General features: G+C 41.4%; 1 protein-coding gene across 1 annotated transcript; it reads right to left on the bottom strand.

The window, feature by feature from the left end:
• Positions 1–4,800: 4,800 nt before the first annotated feature.
• oprd1a (opioid receptor, delta 1a) lies at positions 4,801–16,142 on the bottom strand. Its single transcript, XM_068575411.1, has 3 exons — positions 15,745–16,142; positions 7,715–8,070; positions 4,801–7,205 (listed from the first exon to the last, which is right to left on the bottom strand). Exons 1-3 carry the CDS (start codon positions 15,984–15,986, stop codon positions 6,676–6,678), a joined length of 1,128 nt encoding a protein of 375 aa, XP_068431512.1. The 5' UTR covers positions 15,987–16,142; the 3' UTR covers positions 4,801–6,675.
• Positions 16,143–18,067: the final 1,925 nt, after the last annotated feature.

The following is an 18,067-nucleotide window of genomic DNA, read 5'->3' as shown; positions in this document are numbered from 1 at the left end:
ATGGACAGAAACCAAATGTAGCATGTCGCTTGACAACATTTATTTTTCGAATGATTTAATCATGGTAAAAAGGATTTATTTCTAAATCCTCCTTTAATGGTTGTCAGTTACAAGTGAATAAATAACCACCGTGTCTGGTAGCACTATGATGTGGATAGCAGAAATTTAAGGCACCCCAGGGTGTGTAGGACATGGTGCAGCAGACAGTAGAGCATCATGCAAAGACAATTTCTTCCCTCACTTTGTACCTCTTTGTGAAAACTGACAGAATAGAAATAATGATAAAGCCACAAATGGTCTAATTAGGTCTGCAACGGGGCCCCGGGCAACACGAATATCTTTTGGGGACCCTTTTACCCTGAATTTAACTGTACACGGCACCTTCATTATTATTCCTGAGTTGGAATGATACTGTGCATTCACATTCCTCTCACTCCTTGTACATGGCTCAATCCCTCCCTCTCAGGACTCAGGAAACCTGGCAGGGAGAAAAGAAACTGAGGTACGTTTTTAGAGTAATCAAAAGTCCTTTTTTTTTGTGTGGATTCAATGAAGCAACAACATTTTCTGATGACAGCGGCAACCAATCACAGCCGGATGTTTGTTGCATTTTGTTGTAAAATGCTGAAGTAAAAGACTGAAAATACATAATTAAAAGAACGACGCACCCAAACGACAAACCCGCGAGAAACCGGATCATTTAATTAAATATATTTTAAAGGTAGACCCGTCATGTGTACTGCATGGCAAAATTCAAACGTGATCGCTCTATAAAGCGAATTTCTAGTATTTAGGTGTTTATTTAAACGATCAACAATCTTTCTCCAGAATCGCCGACTCCAGCTTCTCCAAGGAGGAAAACACCAAAATCAACCTGGGTGTACATCCACCGACTCCAGCATCTCTTCGGACTTTTATTCACATATTTCTGTGATATTTATATTATTTGTTGTGTTGTATTTGCTGCAATCTACATTAAGTTGAATCATATCAAATGTTGAATGCACAAGGTTGTAATATAGTGTAATCGGGGAAAGGAGCCGGGAGAAGAAAACTGCCCAAGATGGAGCCTGAGTCTCCCCTGTGTCTCTGTTTCCACACATACATTGAAAATACATTATTTATAACCTTTTTGCTATTTTCTAATCCTCGAACGTCATTCTTTTTTTTTTTTTCCATTACTGCCCTCCTTCGTCTCTCTTTGGCCATTTGCAACCTCTACACACAGTGAAACGAGCACATTGTCATCCCTACTGCATGTTGTTGACCGCTTGTTTACGGGTTCTGGTCTCCAGCATTTCACTGAAGATCACAGGTGCATGCATACCTGCAGCGACTGAATGTCTCTGAAAGGCATCTCGACTCAAGGACCCTCTCTACCCCGTCTCCATTAGCCTTCTCGTCTGTTTTTGCTGTCGGTTCGTCGGCTCAGCTCCAGCTACTTTTACGAGAGAAAAAGCACTCAAGCCCAATCATTACTGTGAAAATTGCGATCTTGTTTAACCAAATATGTGTTCAAGGAAACCCCTGCTTGAATTACGGCCATGCAGTGGGAATGTGTTTGTGGAATAAGTGTTATGTTTTCATAAGGAGGCCATCAGGATAGATGACGGGAAGACAAAGGACAGGACTTTGACACTGTCCAGTACAGGATTAGGTTTAAGCAACTGAAGTGCTCTAGTTAAGATTAGGGGAAGATTTTGATTACTTCTTAATGACGTTAAAGTCATTGTTCACCTCATCAACAACATCAACATCAATCAGGATTTTATAACCAGAGATATGTTGTAAAAAAACTAAAGAAATACATCATTGAAACGTTTTCAGACGTATTTTGTATGAACATTTTTTGACTTGCCAGATGCATTTATTTAAAATGTTTCCTAGTTGAAAAAATGTTATGTAATTCATGTGGCATTTATTTCTATCATTAATGTGCATATGTTATACTATAGACACGATAATATAGTTGGTACGATCTCATAGTTGCTGTTGCAAATGAGTAACCAGGTACTCTTGTGCTTACTTACAAATGATCATAATTTCAAGGAGACAGGATTGTTCACCAGCATCTCGGGAATTATGACAGCGGCAGCAGCAGCACGGTATCTGGATATTAGAATAAATATATTGAACCACTATTGAATATCACATCGGGGATGTGAGCCTTTCCCATCGCTCTTAAAGCGTCCGGTCCTTCGTGCAATCCCCTTGTGAGGCTTGGCTGTTGTTGCGGGCAGAGCAGCAGCAGTAATTGATCAGTGGCTGCTCGTGAAGGAAACCTCCGTAATTAAATTAAAACTCGTCGAGCTCTTTCACTGCAGCGCTGTGTACTGGCGCCACTGGTCTCCATGGTGACTGCAAGATGCTGGTGTGAATTTGCAGAGGAGCTGCAGAGTTGGATGTTTTAATTTTCTGATAGTGGTGGATCGCACACTCTGGGACCCCGGGCGGCCTCGGGCCATCTCTCGCGCGTCTTTCCGAGCGCCAGTGGGAATGAACTTTGCGGTCCGATGTCATGAAGGACTATTTTGAAGCACTCTGCTCTTTAGATTGAATCATGGACATGCAAGATGGATTATTCCATTAGGAGCCCAATCATTTTCAAGCAAATATTATGCTGTCCAACTCCTTCTTGTTTCCAGTAAACTAAAACCCAGTTGTTGTTTTTTTTTGTCAGAAAAGGAGCTCGAGCGGTTTTCTCTGCGCTTCGCTTAATGTTGTTTATTTTTTTGCCAACAATTAAAGTTACGCTTGAAGCACGGCTGCTGCTTTAGACATTTTTATTCAACAGAAGAAGCTTAAAAAGTATGAGCCGCACAATTGCCTTACACACTTGTACTGCAGTCAGGGATTAAACAACATAGTTGTACATATGACATGTGCATATGACATAGTGGTGTTTTACACATAGGTGTAAAACACCACTATGTCATATGTACAGTTATTTACATTCACACAGGCTTTTCAGTATTCCGTTTACAGTGTAAAGCAGTCTTATATCAAATATAAAAAGGACAAAATTGATGATGACAATAATGGAAGGCAAATTACAAAGGTACAAAGCTGAATGAGGAAGACGATGGAAGAAGCAATCAGTGATGTGAACTCTCTACTAACATCAATGAGGATTGACGGCAGACTGGGCTCTGCTGCCTCACCTCCTGGAGTCCCAGATTAATAAACGGCTTCACACAGTGTCCTTTAACCAAAGGAGCTGCAGTTAATTAATATACCACACACCAAATCCGCCAAACGCAGTGTTTAGCGACTATTCAGACCCACTCACTGACTTGAATTTCTTAAAAGCAACGAGCAACTAATTAAGCGACTAAAATGAAGACAAGAAAGGTGAGGAATAATCAATGCATCATGTTGTAATAAGTTCCTCTTCTCTTCTTGGAGAAGCAGTCACGAGGTGCTGGCCAGTCAGGGGGAAGCCAGATGTACACATGTACATGGGAGATTATTTACTTTTTTTTAAAGGCCATCATTTGTGATCTGACAAATAAATGGTTCTCTCGCTAATGTAGATCCAATGTAAACTGTTCGTTTGACCTTCACTTTATTTATTTTTTTAGTAATGTATTCATTCCTTTAAATGAGTTCTGAATTGAACGTATGAGTCATCTGGCAACTTTTGATGCTGGAATTATTTCCATTGGAAAGGAGTTAGTAACACTGGTCATGTAGTAAAATGGGCTTCTGTAATTTGCTTCAGACAGAAATCACCAGAAAGTTGTGCTGTGAAATTAATCTGCACGTCTGCAAAATGAGGCGCTAAACTACCTGGGATTAGGCCTGTTCATGGTGGGATTTAGGTTTACTATGTGTATTACTTTTCTATTTTCTTTTCCGAGGAAATGTTTTTTTCTTCTGTTGCTTAGTTAAAGGACCAGTAACATCCTACAAATAAAAAAAACTATCTGAGGCGATTTTGCTGTGTGAGTGCAAAAAAATTGAGCTCATTACATCAGTGAAGAGCTTCCAGGAAGAACATGAGGATGATTGGGAGGCAGCAGTTAGATTAAGTTAGATTTATTAAAAGACTACAGGGTGTGGACCAGACAGCTTGAAATCTCCATTTGCCACTAGGCAACATTGATTGACCAGCATTGATCAGGAACAATGGGATGCTTCTGTTTCTTTGTTATTGAGGTGAGGCAATAAGGTGGTCAAATACTAGTGATTTGTCTTTTGTGGACTCGGCCACACAGAGAAAGTTACATATTATATTTAACAAACTGTATTCAACAACTGAATCAATTTGCATAAATGAAAAAGATTAATAATTCCGCAATGAGAGGAATTAAGAAAAGGAAACATTTTTGAGCGACCGATCCTGATGTGGTTGATAAAGTAAAAATCATGCACACTTTAACTTTGACTATACCCTCAATGCACGATGCAGACATTTTTTAAATATATATATATATATTTAGTGGAAATGAATTACTATTGTTTATTTGTCAAAATATAATAAGTTGATCACCGTTGTCATTCTGTTTTTGGACAAGTTAATCTATACATTTGTCATTGTGCCCTTTGAGTTTGCAAAGAAATGCTGGCTGAGATGTCCTGTACGCCTGACAGATGCAGCACGTTGTCAAAGCAAAGCATGTATGTACAGTACACTTTAAATCACAACAGTCACTATGAAAATATGCAGGAATGGATCACAATATGTTTCTCTTTGTCTCTGAGTTACTCCAGTCACCCCACAGCCCAATCGCTGAACGTGTAAACGGAGAAGAAAGCCATTTGTTGGATTGTTGTTTTCCTCTTTGTTCTTTTATGTATTTGTTTTTTTTCATTTGAGTCTCATGAGTTTAAAGCATTGTGTGGAAATAGTCAGATCTAAAAGTGTAAAGAAAACATACAGAATCACAGGTACACCTTAAAGTCCTTTTAGTTGTAGCTGAAGCCCAATTTGTTCATATGCAAAAGCCTTATGTTATCTACAAATTTACATTTATTACATTTTTTGTATTTTCAGTTGTCTAGTCATTTTTATCCATCCCAAAGGCCTAAAGGGGGCTTCACTGTCATCTTTTTGACTTACATTCCATTTGGATGAGTTTTCTCTACTTGACATTTACCATTAAATAAACAATTCAACATTAATCAAGACCATGGAACATTTTGACATGACTGCATGTCAACACGTATTCTGCTTTCAAAATATTTCCGCACGAGTACACATTTTGATAATCATCTCTGACATCCATCATCTGGTATGCAAAGTGAATTGCATGGCATCCATTGATGAATGTCTCCCATTTGATCGACATCATCGTCTCAGAGTAAATAGATTATCCGGAATAAATTACCCGTCAATACGTTCTAAATGTGCCACAGGTATTCCAGATGACAGACATTAAGCTCATTTAAATGCAGATCAATAATTGCCTTTGAGTAGTTTGTTTGTTGACTTCAAAGACAGGCATCTCAGTTGGAGTTGTGGCTTATATTTCAAACAATAAACCAACAAGGTGAGTGCAGTGTTGTGGCTGCCAACATTATTCTTCACTGGCAGGTTTGCCATTCTTTAGTGATTCTGCTCGGAGGATGCCTGCAGACTTGACTCCACTCATGCAAGTCAAGTAGGTGTGCAGAAAAGACGTCCATAGAAATCCAAGCTCCAGTGGTTCAATGCCATTCAGGATCTTTTCATCTGAGCACCAAACCTTATGAACTGGACTTGACTCTGATTTCATGTCTTCTATGACAGACATTGTCTGGCAGAGTCTCAAGAGATAAACAATAGAAAACAACATCCATCCATCCGTTATCCGAACCGCTTATCCTGTTTAGGGTCGCGGGGCGCTGGAGCCAATCCCAGCTGTCAATGGGCGGAGGCAGATTTCACCCTGGACAAGTCTCCAGTCCATCACAGGGCAGACATAGAGACAGACAACCATTCACGCTCACATTCACACCGAAGAAAACAACATGTCCATTTTTACTGTACAAGATCCCACTTTTGCTCAACATAGAGCTTTGTTGTCAACCACAACAAGTGATGTGATAAATCCTCATCCAACTGTCGGTGGGTATCAATCGTGCTCAGTAAGGCATATTGTTTGTGTATTGATGGTAAAGATACAAGTGAAAAAGTCAAAATACTCATTTTTCACAACAATTGCTTGTGTTTCTTTGAATGTATAGGCAAGTGTTCCTAAAAGAAATAGAAAGATTGAATTTGAAATCTCATTGTTTCATAATCCAATCTTTTTTAGCAATTTGTTTTACCCTGTCAATCATTCTGTCTTATTACAATGCTCTTTGCTAGACAAGACATAAATCATCAGATGTTTCTTTGTCCTTTTTACATCATTGTAAAGGTCTGTCCACTTTCCTTCTGGTCCATTTGGGCAGAGTAATCATGACCTGGGGATGTTCTGCTTCGTAATCTTGCTTACATTGTATTATACTCTTTGGGCTTTCACGCCATCAAATGCCAGAAAAGTAAGATCAGAGAGAAACGTATTTTCCATCATCTTCGAACGTTCAGTGAGACCAATTGGCGAGAATAATCGTCACGACTTGTTTCTTTGAGGCGTTTTATCTTTATGACCTTTAAAACTCTGTTGTGGAGATCTGGGTGACCTCTGATTGCAGTTCTTGCTGGATCCTCCTTGAGCGAGAGCTGTGCGGGACCCCTTCCATGCCTAGTCATGCCGGCTTCTTTTTCGCTTCTGTCGGAGCGCAGACGGACACCGGCTCGCTGGTGTTGTTACGGCCTCTTGTCAGACTGTGCTGCTCCACGCGGGTCCGACAGGGAAGGCAAAAATCCCTGAAGCACCGCTTGAAATTTTCGTCCAAGAATGCGTAGAGGACCGGGTTGAGGCTGCTGTTGGTGTAGCCCAGGGCGATGCACAGGTGCCAGCTGGCTATCACGAAGGGGTTCCTTGTGTCGATCTCCACCATGGTCTTCACGATGATGAAGATGTGGATGGGGGTCCAGCAGATGATGAAGGCTGCCACCACTACCAGGACCATGCGGGTGATGCGGCGCATGTTGCGGTCTTTCTCCTTGGAGCCTGAGAGCAGACGGACGCTCTTCAGGCGCAGGATCATCAGGCCGTAACAGATAGTGATGACCATCACAGGAACCACGAAAGCAAAGATGAAGACACAGATCTTTGTCACGGTGTCCCAGTACCAGTCCGGGTCCGGGAACTTCAGCATGCACATGGTTTTACCTGGAAATAGGGCAGGTAGGATACACAAATACATTGTTAATGGAGAGTTATGGTGACAAGCAGGTTTAGAAAGATACTGACTTAAGCTACAGAGAAACATTCCCAGGTCTGTGCGACTGGCCCTTCTACTTCAACTATACTTATATTAGGAGTCTATTTAATTAAATATACAACCTCCTTGTTCAGCATCGAGCGTGTACTCTTAGCAGACCAATGTTCCACCATATGGTGCCACCATATGGGTGCACGACAAAGTAGGTGCTATGGGTCGATGTCCAGGCTGGTGCGCCTACATCTCTGGGGTTTATTTCAACTTCCCCAGGTTGTGCCAATGGTTGACCTCTAAGTCTTGAGTCACAGTGGGCAGCACCAGATTAGAAATGTGCCTCTACCATTGAAGTCCATATGTGTGAAACTTAACACTTGCAAACCTCTTTCTTCACTGGCACCTGAGACTGGTTATAAGAAAAAGGCGGAGTCACGTGATGTAGAGAAGAACACTATCTCACCATTATCCTTCACTTTGGTCACAGCCATGACCATGATGGGTACCCCAATGGCAGAGGACAGCACCCAGATGAGCACGTTGATCATTTTCGCCTTGACCGGCGTCCGAAACCCCAGCGCTCTGACAGGGTGGCACACGGCAATGTAGCGGTCCACGCTCATCATGGTCAGGGTGAAGATGCTCGTGAACATGTTGTAGTAGTCGATGGCAATAATGAGCTTGCACAGGACTTCCCCAAACGGCCAGGTGTTCATCAGGTATTTGGCGCTCTGGAAGGGCAGCGTGCTGGTGGCGAGGGCGTCGGCAAGAGCCAAGTTGAAGATGTAGATGTTTGTGGCCGTCTTCATCTTGGTGTATCTGATTGTGTTTACAAAGCAGAGGAAATGAGTTGGCAATAGGCTGCAGCCGTGATGAGAGCCGCTGCGTGTGGAATGTGGATATGCGGATTTGAAAGGGATATTCATTGTGCGGCGAGCTTTTTATAGCTTAGAGTAAGAGTTAATTCCCTCATGCTATGGATGGGCTGTGCAGAGCTGTGAACAACAACATGTTTATTTTATAAATGATTGATTTGAGATAATAGTTACAATTGGCTTATGGGTCTCTGATCAAGCAGCCTACTTGCAAGAAAAGCACCAGGGAAATGTGAAAAGAAAACACTGCTGCGATCTAATTGAGGTTCATATATATTGTATGTGATGCAGCCGGCTTTTAGCAAGGAAATGTGTGTTTTTCTTTGAGCGTTTGAGATGGAAAATGCCTATTGGAAGAAAAAATAATGGTCATCAGCACTGAACTTGTTTTATTTGGTAAAGTATTGGCTTATTGAGGTCAGAAATGTTCCTCCGGGGTCTACGGCTTATTTTCACAAAGATTTCTCTCATCAAAAACCTTAAAATATACTGAAAATAAAGCATATCTGATTCAGTTTTAATGGAGATTGCAGGTTTTTGAAATTATTGCTTCCATATACAAACCAATTTACATGCACAGCACAGTGCCCGAAGGCACAACAGTGAAGCATTAGAGACCAGAACGTGACAGTATTGCATTAAGATTTACTGTTTAATACATTCTGTGCTGTATGAATATGATGTATGATACTTTATTATACACTTGTCTGAATGTGTATAGCTTGATTACACAAAACATTTGAATGGAAAATATAGAGAATAAAAATAGACAAATCTTTGAATTTAGATTTATCGTGTAGTTTTTCCCGCAGCATGTACAGACTATACTTATACTTGTAGTATTGGTGGTTGAAGAAAATGTCAAGGGTCTGTGTAATTGAAGCAAGATGTTACTAAACCCAACACACAAGTACAAACATTGAGTTCTTTGAATTACTTGTAATCACAATGAGGATGTATCAGGATGTATTTGTTGTTTTTTAATTAGGTTTAGCCATTTTAAGGGACTAACTACTAACTAATTTATTAATTTCATTGGTTTAACTGATTAAATGCAAACAATAGATGTAACATGTCTTTTGTATAATGAGTATCACGGTTTGAATTCCAGATAACGGATCCAACAAATGCAACATGAAGTAAAGAGGCAGGAGTTTGACTTATGAAAAGAGAATATAGTCTTGAATACTGCCATACATGTAACAATCTGCATCTGACCTAGTAAACCTGTAAACCTTGTAAACCTGGACCATTTTGTTGCCTTTCTGGAAAACTCAGCTCATGTCTTCCTCGTGGAAATGACTCCTCCCTCAGGCAAGCTGCCGCGTTCATAGATAAGGTTGGTATTTTAACTGGAAGGGTCAAATAGAAGTTAAATAGATGACGTCAGATGACACTTTTGGGTGTTGGTCCAGTGATGATAAAGTAGTGACTGAACTCTGTGGGCTGAAATTTCGTCAGATATAATGAATCTGTAAGATGTGAAACATAACTTATAATAATATAGGATGACATCCATTGTTCCAATATTTAGCGTCTGAGTCTCATCACTGGCTGTGTCTCCTCTGTTGAGTTCAAGTACAATTCATTAAAATGTACACTCTTTGAGTACATACTGTGAAAAATATGTATTCCTTGCATTTAAGCATGTAATACGAGCCCTTTTGATGCAAATTCAGGAAAACTGCAGGTGTAATTAACTAAATGATGCATTGCATTCAGGTGTGCCAAGATGCTCCCACTTTGGATGCTTCACATGGCTTACTGCGAAACAAAAATAAAACCAATAACCCAATCGGAGTGGATTTATATATTTTTTCTTTGTCTCTCCCTCTTAACACGTCGCAATTTTAGTGGTGAGATTGTCCAGTGTAAAATAAATTGCCAAATTGCTGACATTTTGCCAAGATTACACGCTGCTCTATACAGCACCTGCCTCATCGCTACAGCACAGGCGAAACCTGAAAGAGAGATTAGAAAGGAGCCAAGTGGATTCTACATTTTTTTCCTTTCTTTTTTTTTTTTAAAGCGCTGTACAATTTATTATCGTAATTTCAGAAGCAGCGATCGTTTTTTTTTGCCAGAGTTTAGCTATTGATTGAGCAATTACGTGCAATGTATCGATTGGGCAGCGTGTGTGGATCGGGTGGTGACCGACATGTGGTGGTGTTGTTTCTTTGTTTGCGAAAATGGGCTGATAAATGATATGAAAACAAAATATTGGATTTGGTGCACCGGCTCGCGTATTCTCTGATGTTCAATCTAGCATTGCATGCTGCCTCGGAGGCATTTCTGATCCTGGTATCGGAACAACTCTCAAAGCTCTGACTTGAGTTATGACTTACCTACGCCTCCTTGTGAACTCTCCTGTGCCCTGTGGGCAAGCTTTTGGCTTTCTCTAGTTTCCCTTGCCTTGCATTTCTTCTAAATACCATATCCTATAATTTCCTGATGGTTAAAATGACATTTTACTGAGCACAGTATGCGTTTCATTCCTTACCTCATATTAATGTTATTAGTTACACCTGTCCCCTTTCTGTGAATGATGACAAGTCAAAAATGTCTATCCTTTCAGATTGTAATATCTGTTTAATGTCAATTTGCAGCACACCGCCTTGACAGGAGGAAACTGTGAATTCAGCAGCAGATGGTTTTGAACATCCTCCTGTATGTTTGATCAGTCTAATCCAAAGCATGTATTACGTTCATTTTACAGTAAAAGAGTGCAGTGAGCTTTTGGTTTCGTTAGGAGAGGGCTGTCTATGATTTAAGCACGACATTAATGTGATGCATTGATGTAATGTGGCGTCGGACTAACAACTGGATATTGTGTCACAGCCATCGTTTCAGACACAGTTAAGACTCTGTCATCGTCTCCTTCAGTTAACAAACCGTTAACTGCTCTCTGTTGACTTTGGCATCTCAATCTGTTCGAAGCCTTTGATTAAGCAAATAAACCTTTACTGTTGACATGTGGAGAGGATTATGTGCGAGTGAGTGTTTATCGTCCCTTTGATAATTGAACTGTGATTCCAAGGAAATCTCTTTCTCTACTCCTTAATCCAAACTCACAAAATAGGTCGACACACTGTATCCTGCTTCTCACAGCTCCAGTAAACCAACACTGAGATGACTGGGTTTAGATGTTACTCCACCCAATCGAATGACCGTGTGGAGATTACAAATTAACACGGTGGAGAATAAAAGTCTGCAGCTTTTTATGGTAGTTTCTGTCCGCACAGGTACTGTAAATCAGAGGTAAAAGTAATGTGTCACCCTGTTCACCGCCATTCAGAATCTCAGTTGGATTATGAGGATACCAAACAGCCGAGGTGACATTTAAAGTAGACAGAAGTGACAATAAGGGGGTGCTCTTTTATGCTTTTAAGTGTGTGTCCTCCTAGCGGGTGACAAACACATGACAAATTTTTTAATTTCACACCAAGCAAGAAGAGGTGGTTATGTATAAAATGCAGAAACTGAGGAAAAACTTTTCCAATTCAATGTTGTATCGTTGCAATTATTCAGATGGAAGGGACATCTTGTATCTTTCTTTTGGTAGGCATGGACAAGCAATTATGTGTCAAGAAATGTCATTGTGACGACCCTTTTTCATGTTACGGCGGAGCACTTTAGTCACACTCTGTCACCGCCAACTTCCTCCTCTTGTTTTTCTTTCCTTGCGGCATCGACTGTGTGAGGAGGCTGTCATGGCTGACCAAGGCCGTCCTCCACACGTGAGTTATGGTGCCACGTGAATACAAAATGTTTCAAAAGCAGTACACTGAAACAATTAGGGTTGTAGGCCTTTACTCGCTATTATTGACCGTCCATGACCTCCGGGGTCTGTAGGCATGTGAACGATCTCTCCGCCTGTTTACCAAGACAGAGTGCCATTGATCACTGGTTTATTATTCAGCTTGCCATTCATCAAATGCCGCCAACTATGCACTATGTAAATTCTATCCAACCCGCCACGATTTTAGAAGCAATCTATACTCCACCGAGTGATTTGTTTCAAAACTGGATGATAATACTCGTAAACAGAAAACACAATGATTGCATTGGCGGAACCAAAGGGAGCTGAGTGGACTAGAAATATCTCCCGTTGCCAAGTTGTCTCTAAAGTCCATCCTATTTACTGGAGAAGTGAACCACTTTGCATCGCCATTGCATGAGAATCGTATGGGATGGCAATGATTGTTCCAGGTAATAGCAACCCCCCGAGCCCTTACTCCTAGCAAACCAAAGGACCGGCTATACACTACATTAAGTTATAGAGAGTTTACATTTGCATCAAAATCAATCTTGATCCTTTTATCTATGTGCAAGTTGGATTAACTCTGCCTGTTGTGACCACATCAATTCTTTCTCTCCCGTGTTTGCAGGGCTGACGGCCAACACACAAGACAAGCAGCGAGACAAAGTGTTATGTCTCTGTGTGTGTGTGTGTGTGTGTGTGTGTGTGTGTGTGTGTGTGTGTGTGTATTGCCTGCCTGAAACAACAGAGCCATACAGTCATGCTCTTCTTGGCAACAGGCTAGAATATTTTCAGCCAGATTTCCACTCACAGTCCCTGAAGAAGATAAAAAAAAAAACAACAACTCTTTTTGGCTATGTTGACTCATACGGTAGTTCTTTTATCTTTACCAACATATCTTACCAATAAAACAAGGAGCCTTGTTGGCTGAAAAGAAACAATAATCCTCAACAAGCAGCTCAGTTCTACTTACACGAGAAATAATCCAGCCTGCCTCTCGCTGCACACTGGACCGATCTAAAATGGAGGCCACTTGATAGTAAATTGCCTGAGCACTGAGCCAAGTCTTATCTAACAGGTGTGGCAGCGGGATAGGGGCTGAGATAGAGGAGAGGAAAGGATAGCTGGAAGATAAGAGAAGCCAAGTGGTGCTTTCCCTGCGTGGACCATCTCCAGAGGTGCCGGCCTCTCCATCAGCAATCAGACCGAAGGCTTTCAATGCCCCTGCAGCCTAATTCACACAGACGTGTGCATCCATGCATTCTCTCCTCTAAATGGAGTTTGTGTGCATTTCAGGGCCGCTATCCATGGATCTAAGTGTGCATTTCAGGGCCCTGCATTTCAGGGCCGCTATCCATGGATCTAAGTGGACGAAAATATATTAAATCCATGACTTTCGCTTTGTTCATTAGGTGCTTGAAGTAGCAGGAAAAAACAATCAGACGGAGGCTTTCACTTGGGCTTTTGTTATGATCATCACTGAAAAGATGAGTAAATGACGAAAGATTAAACAAAGAATTATCAAAAATGTGCTGGTTCCAGCTTTTTAAAAGTGGTCTTTTGAGTTTTTTCTGATTTTAGAGATGATTTTTTGCAAACATGGTTGCGTAGCAGATTCAATCGTTTGTATATGGGATGTCAGAAAATAGGAAAAAAGCAAAGTTGGCAGCACTGGATTGTAAATTCAGACATCATTGACTGCCTTCATCAATCTTTTATCTGTACAATAATGTGATGCAGTGAATTCTTTTAGACCGCAACATGTTTGTAATATCTCTAAACTTTGAGCATGAAACAGTAACAGAAGCCTGCGGGGCCGCAGTACGTCCGGCGGCGGGTGACAGGATTTGCTATTACAATCAGCAATGCTATTGTTGGAAGTTCGGCAGGAAATTCTCTTGATTTGAGTGAACACAGAATTTGCTAAATCTCCCTGACATTTTAAGGATTTGTGGTTGTCTTTTTTGCCTCAACCACCATCCTCTACTGCTACCATCTAGTGCAGAGTGCACCCACCTATGATGATTTTTATTTTAAGTTTGACTAATGAATCCATATTATGCATCACATAAATGGATACAAACTACAAGGAGAGAAAGAATTATCTAAGAGAAATAGAAGTTTGCTCCCTTCAGGGTTTACAAATCTTCCACAGGAGACAATAATCTGTTTGGATGGTTGATGCACTCGTCTTCCCTCTGCATGCATCAATTGGCTCTCGCATCAGAGATGAATCATCTGCGTCACACGAACACGTATGCCAGACGAATCGCTGCACAACAGTTGACTCTCTGCCTTTTCTGAGGTCTAATCCGTCTTCTTTTTGTCTCCCTCTTATCTCCCCTCGCTCACTCTTGTCTTGTGCCTTGTTTTGTTTTGTTTTCACCATTATTCTCACCATGATTTTCACTCCAAACCCAGGATGGCAATAATGGGCTGAGTTCTAAGTATTCATGATTTGTTCAATATCCAAAGATTGCCACTTGCAGAACATGCCATGCTTGGGACTTTCCCTTCAGCTTTCTCTCTGCTTCGGTCTTCTGTTGTATATATTAAAGTAATACCAACAACCATTTAGACCATGTTCATATATCCAAGTACATTTAAGCCCATCCATCATCTCACCTGTGGGCTAAAAAGCAACCACTGGCCTTGACGGCTTTGCCTCCACTCAGCTTTAATCCTTCTCTGCAGAGGCATCTTAAATGAATTCCACCTGCTTGTTGGATTTGTCGGCCCTGCTGCTGTAATTAACGCTCCAGGTGATATTTGGAGAACACATACAGGGAATGTTTGAGATTAGTCAAATTAACATAATGAGCAAAGGACAAGCAGAGCTGCATGCAAACGCAGTTTATTCCTGACGAGCACTGAGGTTCAGGCTGGGTGGCTTCTCAGGAAATGAAAGAGGGCTGTATCTAGTGACAAAGTGGGTGTAGGCTTTATTATAAGGCTTTTAGAGCTGAGCGGGAAGCTGTGACCTCAGACCGACAATTATACCGCAAACGTCCACTAATGAAGAACATCTGGGTGCTAATTACAAAGTCATTAAGCCCTTCACATACCTTAGTTTTATCACTTAAAAAGCTTACATACATGATGGGATTAGCACTATTGTTTATGTCCCAGGAGGTGAACACACACATTTTAATTCAGACGCCACATAAAAACTCTGCCTCTGGCTGCAAGATTTCTCCTCTCTAACAATCCAAGTGGAGAGCTGACGGTCCACTGATCTGCGCAAACTAATGGAGTCTCTGTTTGAACAACCCTGAGGCGCAGATGAGTCAAACTGAATTCAGAGATTGAGAGACTCGACTGCTACCAACCCTCTTCGGCATCAAACTTTTACATGTTTTGTTCCCCATGTAGAAATAATTGAAGAACAATGTCATGTTTTATGCAGGGGACCACTTGATTGGTCCGCACATATTCACTCCCAAAATGAAATCATGGGAATGCATCTTTTAGGGTTGGAGAAAATCTTTTTGTTTCATCATGCCAACAATTTTCTTTCCATTCAATTAAAAAAAAAATCCTTGTTATGAGGGTGGATTTTGTCCTTTCATTAAAAGGGGGCAAAGGAAAAAGCCAAAAGCAAGCTTAAAAAAAACCCAATAAGATGCATCCAAATTGTGTTACATTTATGAGATCATTACTAAAAGTCACTGAATAGCCAATTTCAAATCTCGCTCAGCTGCACGGGGCATTACAAGGTCCCATGAGAACAGACGGACACAATGAGTGCGTGTAGGTGATTTTCACATCCAGTGTTGGGCTCTCTTGCTCTTATCAAGCGCTTCAAAGCAGTTGAGACACTCGCCAGTAAAATGACTGTAATGAAAAGCAATCCTTTACCTGACCACCCCGTACATTACGAGGACGTTGCCCAGAAGTCCCACCACGCAAATGACGGAGTAGAGCGCCGTGATGCATATGGCTATGACAATACCGCCGGCGCTCCTCGGCGGACCCTGCAGCTCGGTGTAGTTCTGCAGCCCGTCGCCCATCTCCTCGGCCGGAAAGGTGACATTAAAGGGGATGACGGAGTAAAGGTCGGCCAGGGAGAGCTGCGCATCTGAGACGGTGAACGTCTCCATGCTGCTGCCGCTGCGGAGCTGTCCACGCGACCCGTGGTGCTGAAAGACAAACTTGCTCACTCAGATATCTGAAGGAACTCAATTAGCTGGAGGGGGAAAATCCTGTCCGACTTTTAAAGGCAAGACGGGGAAAGAGAGTGCACAAGAGTTTCTCTCTCTCTCTCTCTCTCTCTCACACACACACACACCCAACACAAAAAATAGTGTAGCGCAGGGAGGCTCTGCGTGAAATAAGTGCGGCTGTTCCTCTGTTTTCTATCCAGATGGAAGAGGACAAAGTGGCCCCTCAGCAGCGGTCATCTGTGTCTGTGCGCTCTGGCTGTGTGCTCACACCTCTTTTACTCTCCGAGATCCCCACCTCACAGCCCAGGCGCTCTCTTATACTCGCGTGTCGACGTCAAAGCTGCGCATTACACGGCCACGGGCGTCAAACGGGAGCGTGATGGGTGCGCCATACCTGAGAGCTCTGATTTGTTCTGGTGGCTTCAAGCTCTACAATTGAGCGCTGAGGAAAAAAAAATAAAATAAAAACATATCTCACGTTTGGAACAAGAGCTTTACAAGTGGTGTGAGGAATCATTTTCTCTCACATTTTTAAGGCAGCTGAAGACTTTCAACATTTAAGATGCTTTGTCTGCTCACAAGCTGTGAAAATAATCAACCCAGCTGCAAAGAAGAAGAAGAAAAAAAACAAGTCAAACATCAATAAAGTTCCCATTGAAGTTATTTAAGTAACATTGTGGGAGCATGGGGCTCACAATGTTCTTCCTGCAGTGGGAGGAAAGTCAAAGTCTCTCCTGATACACAAAACAAATCTGAAAAAGCACTTTAACATTGTCACTGCAAATACATTGGTCGATGATGAAAAACATTATTACAAATGAGAAAACTAACTACAGCTTTCTATCAGATGACCTTAATCTGCAAATGTTACATTGAATTAAAGACTTTCATCGTTTACTCAGCGCGTTAAATATACACCACCCCCGTAAAATGGTATTTTTCTTAACCTGGAAGATTTGGAAGCATTGTGAACGTTGTTAATTCATTTTTCTAACCTTGGATATTTACACAGCTCATCTACATTACTATGAAAATGAGTTTGCCTGGGTTTAAGCAACATAAAAAGAACAAAGGATGCAGCTACACAAATTTCTGCTTAAATATATTCATAAACACATGAATAAATCCAAATGTGATCTGTAAACTAAAAAAATACATCAAAGTAGTGCATATGTGTTTCCTTTTTGCCTTTTGGGATAATTTAGCACACAAACCAATCAATAAATACAAATATAAGATCAATATTGTTTTAAACTTTTAATATTATCATAAAATACGGATATCAGTCAAACTATAAGTCTGTTTATAATGAGTGTCGTCTCTTTTTGGATTATATTCAGAATACCAGTTCAGGGCGTTGGAGTCTGTCGTCAATTGAGTGATTAAAGAGCTGCTGGATCGTTTGCATTATATGTGTATTATTAACACATATTTTGTTTTTAAATATCACAGTTATGGTCAATAGGCAAGTGACAAAACACACCTTTCCACATTCTTCTCTCCGCCAATGAAAAGCGCCGGCCTGTGCATCATGACCCACCGTGTGTGACCTCGTCATGTGTCTGTCTGATCGAGGGGAGTCAGAAGTTCACGCAAACAGCAGCTGCAGGGTTTTCTCATGGGAGTTCAAGGCAGATCGACGCTCGATGCTTCGCACTTGCTCATCACCGCTTATCTAATAGCGCTGATGTGCCTCCCGGGAAATGAAATACTTTGCGGATGCCACCTTTGCTGGAATCCACGCCGGTCATTCGGTGCTTCAGATCCATCACTCCGCTGCAGGTCACCGTCACTGCTTCTCACGAGCAATATACGTCACATATGACTTGAGTGACACAATATGTGTCAGTGTGTTCTTTCTCCTCTCCTGAATCCTTTCCCGCTATCACAACACAATGGAACGAGCTGTTCCTCTCTGTCGTACACTTTGTCTTTGTGGTATGCTCTGTGCTCGCTCAGGCTGCAGCCCCGTTCTGGAGGTTATTGTCTTCATTCTTAATTATCTTACAAATGCTGAT

Source organism: Clinocottus analis, unplaced genomic scaffold, assembly GCF_023055335.1.
Source record: "Clinocottus analis isolate CAN_PGR_092001 unplaced genomic scaffold, fCliAna1.0.p SCAF_14, whole genome shotgun sequence".
In the NCBI taxonomy this organism is placed as follows: domain Eukaryota; kingdom Metazoa; phylum Chordata; class Actinopteri; order Perciformes; family Cottidae; genus Clinocottus; species Clinocottus analis.
This window is presented reverse-complemented; position numbering and strand designations above follow the sequence as displayed.